The sequence below is a fragment of the Gekko japonicus genome, unplaced genomic scaffold (genome assembly GCF_001447785.1).
Source record: "Gekko japonicus isolate JY-2015 unplaced genomic scaffold, Gekko_japonicus_V1.1 scaffold647, whole genome shotgun sequence".
Classification (NCBI taxonomy): domain Eukaryota; kingdom Metazoa; phylum Chordata; class Lepidosauria; order Squamata; family Gekkonidae; genus Gekko; species Gekko japonicus.
Window position 1 is genome coordinate 732,064 of NW_015167072.1, and position 12,756 is coordinate 744,819.

Below are 12,756 nucleotides of genomic sequence, written 5' to 3' on the forward strand. Positions count from 1 at the left end.
GTCTTTCAGGAAAGGAAAAGGGGAAAATGAAATCCCCACCCAGAAATCCTTATGCGTCCCCCACTTATCTCCTCAATTTTGCATGTATTTCCTGTGTGTAACCAGCCCTTTTCTAACCAATATGGAACCTTGTTTATTTCTGTTTTTATCATATTTCAGTGATTTATGTACCGCCTTGTGTACCAGCCCTGAAAGGTACCACCACTATGGATTGATTAGATGTAGTATGCCTTTATTTCTGATGGTCACATAATGAGGATAAAAAGTTTCAGGTTTTCCAAGCTGCACCACTGGGATACCACCGATATTCAAATTAACCCTTTTAATGCTCTTTTCCTTGTCTAGGCATCTACCCTGCTAGCCTTCTAGTTTCAGCACAGCAAAATGCAGTGGACATGCGCTTACTGAGATAGTTCTCACTATGAAAGGAAGGAGGTAGGCTATTCTGCTTCTCCTCTATATACTTCACCAAGTAGAAAGTATCACGTTTCCTGTCACAATCCCTTTCCAACAATCAGTCGATGCTAGCACAATCCTCCTCTGAATGCATAACTATCATTTCAGCAAACCATCGAGGAAGGTGAGCCCAAATTACAATTCATGTTTAAAAATACACCCTGGATTACAGAAATCCAAAAAAATATTAAAATTTGGTTTGACCCATAAAAATACTAAAGGTCTTCCAGGTAGCAATTTTATTAGGGCACACAGGTTCAAGAAGCAAGTCAAAGGTCCAAAAGATACAGGTCACATTTGATTCCTCAGCCTCTGAAAGTGTCTTCAGTTGCTTCTGCTTCATGGTCACCAGCACTGAAGAAGAGGGCTATCACCTTGTATTTCACACACAGGAACGGCATTCAAGTCTGTTTCTTATCTGGGAGTTAATTGTTTTAGTGCAATTTGGAGAGATTTCTTTAAGATTGTTTCATTGAGGTCCAGAACACCAGATAAGCGATACTGGTGTACCAATGTAATCTAAAAAGAAAAACAGAGTGTAAACTATTTAACTCCTGCTTGTCCAACCACAACCCTTGGTTTCAGGGCTACAGCATACAAAGAGCTTGAATGTTAATGCCTGTTATTTATTTATTTTAACAAGTACTCTATTACATTTTCAGTGCATTCCTATGCAAAGTTACTCCAGTCTAAATCCACTGACAAAATAGCACCATACATTAGAAGAGTGCAATCCTATGCAGAATTAGTCTTCTAATGTATGGTGCTATTTTGTCAATTCCCATACACTCTTGGGTTGTTGAGATACATATTAAGAAATAGTCTTTCCTGAATTTTTCAAATTAAAAAAAGTATCAACTGATCAAGCACAAAAAAATCACTCTTATCTTATATCACCAACCTATCTGGGCCATTTCTACCTTACTGATCTCTCCAACAAAGCTGGTGACTCAGCTTTAATATTCAGTAAAGTGGGGTGGGGACACAACACAAAGACACACACACACACACAGAGCAGTATAATAATACGGTGAAACCAATTCTTGGCAACTGTGCCTAAGAATGTTCAGGTTTCATATTCAAAGCTATCTCAATATCTGCATCAAGCCACAGATATTAACAGGAACTGAGAATGTTCAGCACTTCCAATGGTAATTAGGGCCTCATGGATATAGAAGGGCATAATTTCAAAAATAATTCCACTTACATATAATGTGATAAATGAAGGAAACACCAGAGCACATTATAAGTGTTAAAACAGATCAATGAGATAGAATGGCTCTATGGAGGCATACAAGGATATGATGGACAGATCCATTTCCGCCTCTCTCTGCAAGCAAAGAGAGCTGATGGAATGCTGGGAGAAGGGCTGGCGAGCTGTGGCTGCCTGACCCACCTCTGTTCCTGAATCTGTGTGACAAGGGCTGCGGTGAGTGGTAGTATCTGTGAGTAAGGAATCACAAAGGGATTGTTACCACCACCACCCCTTCCCCCAAGGTGCAGTTACATTTACTCACATTACTTTGGTATTTGGTCAGCAGAGTGAGAACCAGCTTTGCATAACGCATTGACTTGGCAAACTCTTGCGCCATCTGGCAAACATTTGAGACCACCAAGTTGAAGAGCTCAGCAGACAACTCCACCTGACAAGAGAAAGAGTTACATGAAACACTAATTGCCCTAGTGTTCATTCCAGTTGCTCAAATAATGAAAGCTAAACTGGCAAATAGTCAAATAAGCACCAGGTCAAGAAAATGGTACTCCGCCAAAGGAAGATCACAATTCAGCTTATAACTGGTTTTGTACTGCTTTATGAAGATGCTAGCTTTGATACATTACACCTTCGGTAAGTCCCCGATTGTGCTGTCAGAAGAAATTGCTTTTACCAGACCTGATGACACACAAGATTTTGGAGAACAAGCTTTAGGGCAAATGGCTAACCATTCAACCAATGTATTCCATTGATTACTGAAGCTAAGGCAGACTTAAGTGCTTACACCCACCTGTCTTTCCAGCAACGAATGCACAACTGTAAGGAGATCTTCAGACCATGGCATTTCTACAAACTGGCTGTGGAGTATGATAGCAAGCATCAGAACAAAATGATGGAAAGGGGATCAAAACTATGTTAGGGACAGATTTCTGCAAGTCATCCAGTTGCTACATGATTCATGAATACCGATACTGGAAAAAACGTCAAGATGCAAGAAACTTTAACAACATAGCTTTTCAAAGTAAGATCAAGTACACAGACTCAATTTCAAGAAGCATCACATTTTTAGTACTTTTTAGTGCATTGTTTTGGAATAAAAGATAGAGAAGAAAGGATATGAAAATTATTTGTTCATTTATTATATTCTGATATAGGTACAATAGCAATAAAATTAACAATAAAGAAAAAATATAACTAACAGGGATTATATGACCTGGAAAGAGATTATGATTCAGCCTGTAATTTACATTTATAAGGAGTCACAGAAAGGTTCTTACTACGGTTCAGAAAGAAGAAAGCAAATGAGATTACAAAATAGCCTAAAAGCAGCTAGAAGAAGAGATTGGATTTATACCACCCCCCTTCACTACCCGAAGGAGTTTCAGAGTGGCTTACAATCTCCTTCCACTTCCCATCCCCACAACAGACACCCTGTGAGGTAGGTGGAGCAGAGAGAGCTCTCTCAAGCACTGCTGATGAGAGAACAGGTCTGAGAGAACTTGTGACTGACCCAAGGTCACACCAGCAGCTGCATGTGAAGGCGTGGGGAATCAAACCCAGTTCTCCTAGATTAGAGTCCACGCTCCCAGCCACTACACCAAACTGGCTGCAAGCCTATCAAATATGTTCCAGATTGTTGAATCAATACACTTTTTATGCAATTTCTCTATTACATTTAATTTTATACATAAAATATTTACCTGAATACCAGTCTCACATATTCAGGCTCCAAACACTCCTCAATTATCTTGCACAATAGTTTAATTTGCTCAACACCTTAAAAAAGCAAAAATAAGAAACATCACATTTGCTTTAATAAAAGGACATACAAGGACATTACTGCTAGAAAAGTAATAATTTTCAAAGAATTAAAATGAATTAAAGTGATAATAATACAAGAGATTGACGTTTATTAGCAAAACTAATGAACTTGCCTTTCCCTGGAGCCTGCACAATTGAAGGAATCAAGGTGCAACAGACTGGGCGAGCATATTTTGAGCAAAACATCATCAGGGCCATTGTGAGAGGCCATGAGGCTGGCTCAGTCAGCGTGAGAACCTGTAGGACAGAAAGAGCAGAAAGAGAATATTGTCATACCAAGTCCTGTGACCCAAGCACAAATTCTTAATAATGAACTTTTGACCATCTTAAGAATACATTAAAAACTGTTTTTTCTTTGTGAAGACAGAATTGTAGGAAAACATCAGTCATCAGAAAGCACAACAGTTCACATAATAGGACATGATACTTAAGGGTAAAGACTGGCAAGCCTCACAGGTATAATTCACTGATCGATCTCAGTGATGCTTCATTCCTGTTTTAAGAAGAAGAAGAAAAAGAGAAGAGATTGGATTTATACCCCACCCTTTACTTGGAGTCTCAGAGCGGCTTACAAACTCCTTTCCCTTCCCCTCCCCACAACAGACACCCTGTGAGGTGGGTGGGGCTGAAAGAACTCTGAAAAACCGCTCTTTCAGGAACAGCTGTGCCAGAGCTTGTGACTGACCCAAGGTCACATCAGCAGGTGCAAGTGGAGGAGTGGGGAATCAAACCCGAGTCCGCACTCTTAACCACTACACCAAACTTGCCATTTGTCTACAAAAATCTATGATCATTTGGGGTCATAAGCATTGAGTTATTTAAATATATACAATGTATAGTGTATCATTTTCAAAAATAGTAAAGGTATTATATTACATTTAAAAAAAACTTTTAGTGTACTCTCTGAGGTCGCATAAAGCATTTGTTCAGTTTTAAATATTCTTTTATCAATATAGCAACCAATCTGCAATACTTATTTAAGAATGAATTTAAATAACTAATATAAATTTTGATTTGATTCAGTGATTTGGATTAGCCTTTTTCTTAGTGATTTAAATTAAGGTGATCTATCCTGCCCAAGATCACTTAGGATGAAACAAAATACATAAACTTCATGTAATAGTAGCTTGAGGAAATTCATAGCCCCTGTTAAAGCAGATCAATCTAGATGTGAAAGGAGATTTTAAAAATAATAATAATAAAAAATCTTTTAAGGTAGTAAAGCCTGGAAGCCGTCACCACAGAAACAACTGGAGAAAGTTCTGCATCCATAAGGTAACATTATACCAACAACAAACCTCAGGGGTTTCCACCAAAGTGGAGGATGTTTGTTTATGTAAGGTTCAGATGCTCCATACGTACCCGAGGTAGAAAGAGCTTTCCAGCAAGTATCGTTGCATAACTATAGCTAAGATCAGGGGACATCGCCACCAACCAAGTACAGAACTGCAGAAGCTCATTTTCTGGACATTCTGAGAGTTGCAGCAGTGAGCAGAGACTTTCTAGCTAAAGGGAAGAAAATAAGACTTGTGCCTTACTAAAGGTAGTCTATTTTTCAAATATCACCACTACCCATCACCATCACCAAAACAGTTAAACATAGGAATCAGACTTAGATAAAAGTGGTTTAGTTAAGTCTGGGAATGGGAATGTGCATACTTTCTTAGGTATAAGCCCCACTGAATTCAGTAAGACTTGCTTTCAAGTAAACATAGAGTTCAATGGCACCTTTAAAACCAACAACGGTTTATTCAAGGTCTCTGTTGGTCTTAAAGGTGTCATTGGACACTAAATTTGTTGTACTGCTTCAGACCAAAACGGCTGACCAACTGGACCTATTTTCAAGTAAACATGTACAGATTGGGCTCTAAATTGCCTACATGTAAATAAATGGTTTTCATGTCACTAACCTGGTTTGGGGTACACTCATTCAGGACCTGAAGCTCTGGAGGGACAGTCCCATCAAAATGCTAAAGGAGGGGATCAGAAAAGTTCAGAGGCTTTATACAGTGAAAGATGTGATCACAAAATTGACCAAAGAACAACCTCGTCTGAATGCTTCTAAGGGCAGGGTACAAATAAGACTATTTAAAAAACCCATCTGAACAGAACTTTGAGATGTTTAACAACAAAGAGTGCCAGGGCATCTGTCCAAAGCAGAAAAGCAATAATACTTACATCACACTGCATTGCCAAAAGCTCCTTAAGTTTGGGGATATGTTCCTTAAAAACAAGGAGTGGAAAAGAACAGTTATATGAGGCCAGGGCTATAATCCTCAAACCACTGTAAAATAAGCTGGCTGAAGAAAAGCGGTCTGTACATTTTTTTTTTTTTTTAAGTTAACATTTACTGAGATGGCCTACAGTTAAGTTTTCAAAATAGGAAGAGGGCAGAGGCAGATTAAAAACTCAGCCAAAAGGACTCTTGGCCCTTGGAGAATCACCTGCATAAATGCATCTAATCCTGGCAAGCTACACAGTTCCTAACCAAAGCTAGTGATGGTTCTTTACCCATAGATAAAGGTTGCGCCAGTATTGGTTGCAATATCACTTTGACTCAAGATACACTATTGGTTAAGGGCCTGTCTATACCACATTGTGATATTGTACACCTCCTCCCCCACTTTTGACATTTTGGACACTTTATATCTCATATTGTTTATTATAGCTAGAAAGATCTCACGTGTCTCATCACCTAAAATGCGATAACTTTTTTTCAATCCTGCTACCTATTTTGGAGCCAAACTAAAGCAAGGTAAAAGGTTTCCCTTGCTCAAAAGCTAGTCAAATCCAACTCTAGGGGGCGGTGCTCATCTCCGTTTCCAAGCCGAAGAGCCAGCGCTGTCCAAAGATGTTTCCGTGGTCATGTGGCCAGCATGACTAAACGCCAAGGCACATGGAACACTGTTACCTTCCCACTAAAGTGGTACCTATTTATCTACTCACAATTTCTTGCTTTCGAACTGCTAGGTTGGCAGGAGCTGGGCCAGAGACAGGAGCTCACTCCATCATGCAGCACTAGGGTCTCGAATTGCCGAACTACTGACCTTCCGGTCTGCAGCTCAGCGTCTTAACCTCTGAGCTACTTCTACTTTTTGCTCTTCCTACCACTTCCCATTCTGCATATGTTCCAGTGCATTATTAATATCAAAGGGCTCCAGTATTGTCTAGTGGCCATTAACAGATGAAAAATGAAACATTTTGGACTTCACTGGCGAGGAAGACTATATTCCATGTACTTATGCTGCCAATTCACTAAGAAAAGAAGGAATTCAGAGAATCCAAAAGTTTGTTAATACCTTGATATAGTTAGGGACCTCTGCTGCAGTGTCCATTTGGGAACCCTGACTAGCCCCTCTCATTTCTACTGTTTCCTCCTTTTGAGAACTTTGATAGATCTCGTTGATTTGACTGTGAACATCTTCATTTCCAAAAGACTTCATCATGAGTACATTTCCTGTTCCAGCTGCCCCAGCTCCCTGCCGCACAGCATGTTGCTTGAAATGTTCTGAATCTGGTTCATCAACTTTCAATCGGGCCCTTTTGCTCTGCCTCTCATCTGCAGGGCTTATGTCTTCCTTGCTTACTTTCTTGTTTTTCCCAATCTGAGATGAAGAGGTGGGGGCTATTTCATCCACAGCTAAGAAGGGATCTATCTGTTTAACATACCAGCTTAATTTTTTCCTTAAATCAGGAGTGTTGCTACGAAGGGCCACAACCTTCTGACACAGATCTTTCAGTTGTTGCTGGCAAGCATCTGTTAGTAGGACTGGAGTCAAGGAGCTCTTCTCCTGCAGCTCCACTTGTAGTAAATCCTTCAGTCTCTGCACCCAGAGGTCTGAGCTGGGCTCCTGCTTGGAGGTCTCAAGCAGACGGACAAGTAAGTCTTTTGGCACTACGGATCTTACCGTAAGCAGCAAGGAAAAGAGATTTCTTTGGCACAAGACTGGAAGCAGCAGCAATAATGGTTTTCTGAAAGGATCACATGGAAGAAGGAACACAGGAATCAGTCTGCTCAGTACTACCAAGGCAAGGGGCTGACTCTACAACATGATAAACAACCCTTCATATAACTCATAGCACATGACACCTCAGAACTACATACTATAGGGAACACAGGACTGCTACCCGAAACAGTAATTTTATATCAAGTAGTCCCCCTTCTACGACATATAGCAATTTACTCTAGGTTCTGATGGTGTGTTTCCCCCTCACACACATATTCGTAGCTGCTAGTGATAGGCAGAGGGTGGTGGGTGGAACATTCACATCATCATGATATCACAACACCAGATTTTAAATGAGCACATGAAGCTGCCTGATACTGAACCATCTATCCCAGGATTGTAAATGGCAGCAGCTCTCCAAGGTCTCGGAAAGAGATCTTTTCCAGCCCTGCAACTACTTCCAACTAGAGATGCTAGGGACTGAACCTAAAGTCTTCTACGTGCATATGTGTCCTCTACCACTGAATTATGACCATTTCTCCTAATGTTACTATACATTGCAGTGGAAAACTCAATATGGGGGTGCTATTTGAGGTACTATCCTGTGTTTTCCACGAAATGTTTTTGTCCTCCAAGGCCTCTTAACTGCCCAAACAGCATAAAAAGACGGGGTTTGGATGCACAAATAGCATAAAAAGATGGGGCCCAGCCATCCTGGAGAAAAATGTCCTATCCCTGTAATAGAGCCTTAACGAGGTGATGCGATTTAATCTCCATGCCATGGAAAGCTTCCATTGCCATTTCCACATATTAAGGACATTTTTCTTCAAGCCAACCAGCACCCCTAGTTCAGGCCTTAGAAGTGTCTTTTCAGACCAGGTTACAGACACAGAATTTATAGAAGTGTATTCAGGTTACAGCTTCCTGATATCCAGAAAGGATATTTCTTCTCAGTAAATATACAGAAATATTAATAGCCAGAAACTCTGCCATCTTTCCCAATACCTGTTATCTGCTCGAATGAACAAGGAAGGAACATGTATCTCAAGGAAATCCTTTCCCCAAAACTCCCTATAATTTCACTGGCACATAATGCTGTCTTGCAGAATCGGGTTCTTAATAACAAAATAACACCAGTGTGTGAAGGAGACTGTATTCAAAACTTTTAAAATGGGAACTGGAGTAACTCACAAGCTGAGGGTCTTCTCAGGGCCTTGTAGCACAGGCTCTAGGGCACACAGCTTCTCTGTGAAGTCCTGCCAGTCAAAGCCGTGCCTTGGATCTTCCCCAGAACGTTGAAGGGTTCGCAAGGCAGCCAAAGCAGCCTCAGGCCCAGACATCAATGTGCAGAGAAGGAGGCGGGAAGACTTATCAAATCGTTGCAGCAAAGGCACTGAAGGACCATCCATGTTGCTAGCTCTGTTGATCAAGTTCAAATGGAATAATGAATATCAAAATTGACTGTAGAGTTAGAATATACCTAAAAAAGAAGCATCTTTGTTATGTGCCATAGAGACCAAGTATTCCAAAGAGAACTGTGGCTCCTATTCACAGATACTGGCCATATTTTCATAGCAATACTAAAAGGCACCTTGTACCTGCTCAAAATCACTTTCTTCTTACGTATTCCACAGCTGAATACATTCAGGTGGGAAGCTGTATTGGACTGAAGCAACAGAACAAAGGTTGAGTCCAGTGGCACCTTTAAGACCAACAAGGTTTAATTCTGGGTATACGTTTTTGTGGACAAATAGGTCAAATCCTACACCAAAGAATAAAGGGACACAAATCTGACATCAAGAATCACAAAACTGAGAAACCCATAGGAGAACATCTCAACCTCCCAGGGCACTCAATGAGGGACCTCAACGTAGCTGTTTTACTGCAAAGGAATTTCAGAAACAGAGAGGAAGAGGAGATTGCTGAATTACAAGTTATTACAACACTCAGAACAATGGAACCCCCAGGGCTTAACAGAGATATTGGGTTCTTATCTCACTATATATGCTCAGTCACTCAGTTCTCACTTATACCCAGATTTAAACTTTGTTGTTCTTGAAGGTGCCACTGGACTGAAACTTAGTTCTCACATCTATTGTTTGTTTGTTTGTTTTTAAGCCCCCGGAGGGGATTCTTTATTTTTTTAATACTAGAAAAACTACCAAGAAAAAATAGGGAAAGGGAAACTACAACTAGGGAGAAAAGAAAAGCAACCCACACTACACTAAAAACCCAAGGTTAGGAGATCATTCCCTGTTAAGCTACCGTTAGTAATTAAAAAAAGAAAAGCTGTTAATAAACAATATACTTTGTGAGAACCTGTCTTTCTAAGCATATATGTTAGTTTATTTGTTACTTGTTATAAGATTTCCCGAGCATCTCCTCCAGCTCACTTCATAAAGGCAATTTTCAGAGTCCTTCCGCCTTTACATCTACACTAAGACTCTCTAAAATCTTAATAGCTTCTTAGACGTTCACTCCAAATTCTGCAGCCCAATATGTATTATTTTATTCATTTAACTTTCTTACGCTTTGAAATTTCTAAATCTCTGGAAAACTCAACAAGCAGTCTACTCCCTCTATAAATAAGTAGGCTAGGCCATCTGGTCCTTATTCAGCTGAGCATAATCACAACTAACTCATTGTTCTGTGAAATAGAAACACAAACTAGAAGGCAAGCCCTAGTTGTTCAAAAGTAGGATATAGATATGGGTCAAGGCTTTCTCCTCTCAGCAATGTGAAGGGGGGAGCAACTTAACTGTATTACTGTAAATATACAGATATAAGAAAGAACAACCTTGACTGTTTCTTGGTAGGCTGGATTTCCTAATGGCCTCTGATGCCATGATTCTCTCTCATTATGAACAACTTACAACTTATCCTATTATTTTGAACTTTTAGAAAGTGGTCATTTGAAGTATTTGTACTGTGTTGTTGATCCATTATGCCTTATTTCACCAATAAATACTAAAACTGTGACAGTTCTGACAGCTTTTACTCAAGAACTGGCAGAGACTGAGCAAGAGAGAGATCTTGGACCCCCCCCCCCCCCCCCCATCAGTTCCCATTGGCTGCAACAGGAGAATAACAACACTGAACTCCAGCCTCAGTCCTCATCCATCCCTCATTGGCAATGTTGTGATTACAATACCGGGCTACATAGGAGAGTTGTTGTAAGTAACCTTCTCTCAGCACTAGCCAGGAATAAGAAAACAACAGACTTGTCATATGCTTTAACAGAAGGATAACAAGTATGGAATGTAACAAAGTTTGAGGCCAGTGGTACCTTTAAGACCAACAAAGTTTAATTCTGGGTATAAGATTTCGTGTGCACGCACACTTCACAACTGCAGATTAATTTTTAAGTTAAACAATCTTTTAAAAAACCTTTCATAGGAAATAACACTTGAATAAGAAAAAGTCTTTATTTGGGTATTACGGAAGAAATGCCTGAAGCTGTTTTTACCTAAGACACAAGGAGGGGGAAAAGACATAAAAAATAAACAGGAAATTCGACTGTCTTCCAACATTTATCAACTTAATACCTAGGAAGGGCCAGAAACAGCCAAGATGGATAAGTAGGGCTGAAATTGGACCAGGTGGCTGGCAAGATCCATGAATGGAAGCAAATTAGCACAGAAATGCAAGAGATGTGAGAATGAAGCCGGAGTCCAGTGGCATCCCCAAGACAAACCAAGCTCAACCCTGGGTACATGTGAGAACAGAGACTCAGCATGTGCACATTTCTTCACATAAACTGAAACAGATTTCCTCAGATATGCAGGTGGAGGGGGTTAGTTGCCAGGAAGAGATAATTAGAGTCAATAACTGAGCAATAAATACAGGTAAGATTGGAATAACACATTTGGTAGGATAGGTAAATAGCAGCAAATTGGCATACAGATAATAAAGGAGTTAACAACAGATGCGAGAATCAAGCTTGAGTCTGGTGGCCCACTTAAGACCAGCAAAGTTTAATTTCTGCGTATAAGTAAGAACTGAGTAGCATGTGTAGTGAGATAAGAAGCCGATATCTCTGTTAACCCCAGTTGGTTCTATTGTCCTGAGTGTTGTAATAACTTGTAATTCAGCAATCTCCCGTTCCAGTCTGTTTCTGACATTCCTTTGTAATAAAACAGCTACTTTGAGGTCTCCCATTGAGTGCCCTGACAACGTGAAATGTTCTCCTACAGGTTTCTCAGTTTTGTGATTGTTGATGTCAGATTTGTGTCCATTTATCCTTTGGCACAGAGTGTGACCTGTTTGTCCTATGTAGAGAACTGAAGGGCATTGTTGGCATTTAATGGCATACACAATGTTAGAAGATGACCAAGTGAATAAGCTTAAGATGGTATAGTTGATGTTGTCAGGTCCAGTGATTGTGTTGTCTGAGTGTATACGGCAGTAAAGTTGGCATCTGGGTTTATTGCACGCTCTGGTACCAGTGTCAATGTTAAAATTAGATGCTGTATTGTTGTGGGTGAGGAGTTGTTTGGGATTGGGGGGGCTGTCTGTGTGCTTGAGAAGGTTTGCCCCACCCCACACATGGAAGTCAGTCCCACTGAATTCACTGGGACTGACGAGTAAATAGTAGTTGCGCTCCTACTACTAAACACGGAGCGCAAAGACATTTACTAGGCCTTATTTCTGAGGAAACATCCAGTTGTTTCGGTTGTAGCCCTACCCTGACTGGTCGGAGTGAGCGTACTTCTGAAAAGGCGCGCAAAAACCACACAGCGCTTACCTCGGGGCGGGCGAAGGCCTGTTTCCGGGTGCCCCTCGCCTGAGCAGCGCTAACTTGGAAGCATTCTGTTGCGGCCCCGCCGATCAGCTTCCTCCCGCGTTTTGCTTTCCTTCGGGGGCAACCATCCAACACATGGAAGTCAGTCCCACTGAATTCATTGGGACTGACGAGTAAACAGTAGTTGCGCTCCTAATACTAAACACGGAGCGCAAAGACATTAAACTCTACTAGGCCTTATTTCTGAGGAAACATCCAGTTGTTTCGGTTGCAGCCCTATCCTGACTGGCCGGAGTGAGCGTACTTCTGAAAAGGCGCGCAAAAACCACACAGCGCTTACCTTGGGGCGGGCGAAGGCCTGTTTCCGGGTGCCCCTCGCCCCAGCAGCGCTAACTTGGAAGCATTCGGTTGCGGCCCCGCCGATCAGCTTCCTCCCGCGTTTTGCTTTCCTTCGGGGGCAACCATCCAATCCGGTAGAAGGGAGGCGGTGCAAGAGACGACACACCCCACCCAACGCCCCTTTTGAGCTTTGGCTGAGAGAGTAACTTTGCAGAACGCGGCATAAATTCTGACTCATA

The 12,756-nt window shown here is 41.1% G+C and overlaps 1 protein-coding gene across 1 annotated transcript; it reads right to left on the reverse strand.

Annotated features, from left to right (window-relative positions):
• Nucleotides 1-236: 236 nt before the first annotated feature.
• FANCE (Fanconi anemia complementation group E) lies at nucleotides 237-12,294 on the reverse strand. Its single transcript, XM_015412703.1, has 11 exons — nucleotides 12,182-12,294; nucleotides 8,629-8,856; nucleotides 6,790-7,462; nucleotides 5,669-5,713; nucleotides 5,401-5,460; nucleotides 4,853-4,996; nucleotides 3,604-3,727; nucleotides 3,370-3,445; nucleotides 2,460-2,526; nucleotides 1,974-2,099; nucleotides 237-975 (listed from the first exon to the last, which is right to left on the reverse strand). The coding sequence occupies exons 2-11, from the start codon at nucleotides 8,844-8,846 to the stop codon at nucleotides 871-873; spliced, it is 1,638 nt and encodes a 545-aa protein (XP_015268189.1). The 5' UTR covers nucleotides 8,847-8,856; nucleotides 12,182-12,294; the 3' UTR covers nucleotides 237-870.
• Between the last annotated feature and the right edge of the window lie 462 nt (nucleotides 12,295-12,756).

What these genes read in the sequence shown, in the direction of transcription:
- FANCE (XM_015412703.1), bottom strand. Translation starts at nt 8,846, where the DNA reads ATGGATGGTCCTTCAGTGCCTTTGCTGCAACGATTTGATAAGTCTTCC. An exon ending in ATGAGTGTACCCCAAACCAG is followed by an intron (nt 4,997 to 5,400) that starts GTTAGTGACATG and finishes TCTTCCCTTTAG; the next exon opens with CTAGAAAGTCTCTGCTCACT. An exon ending in TATGTGAGACTGGTATTCAG is followed by an intron (nt 2,527 to 3,369) that starts GTAAATATTTTA and finishes CATACTCCACAG; the next exon opens with CCAGTTTGTAGAAATGCCAT.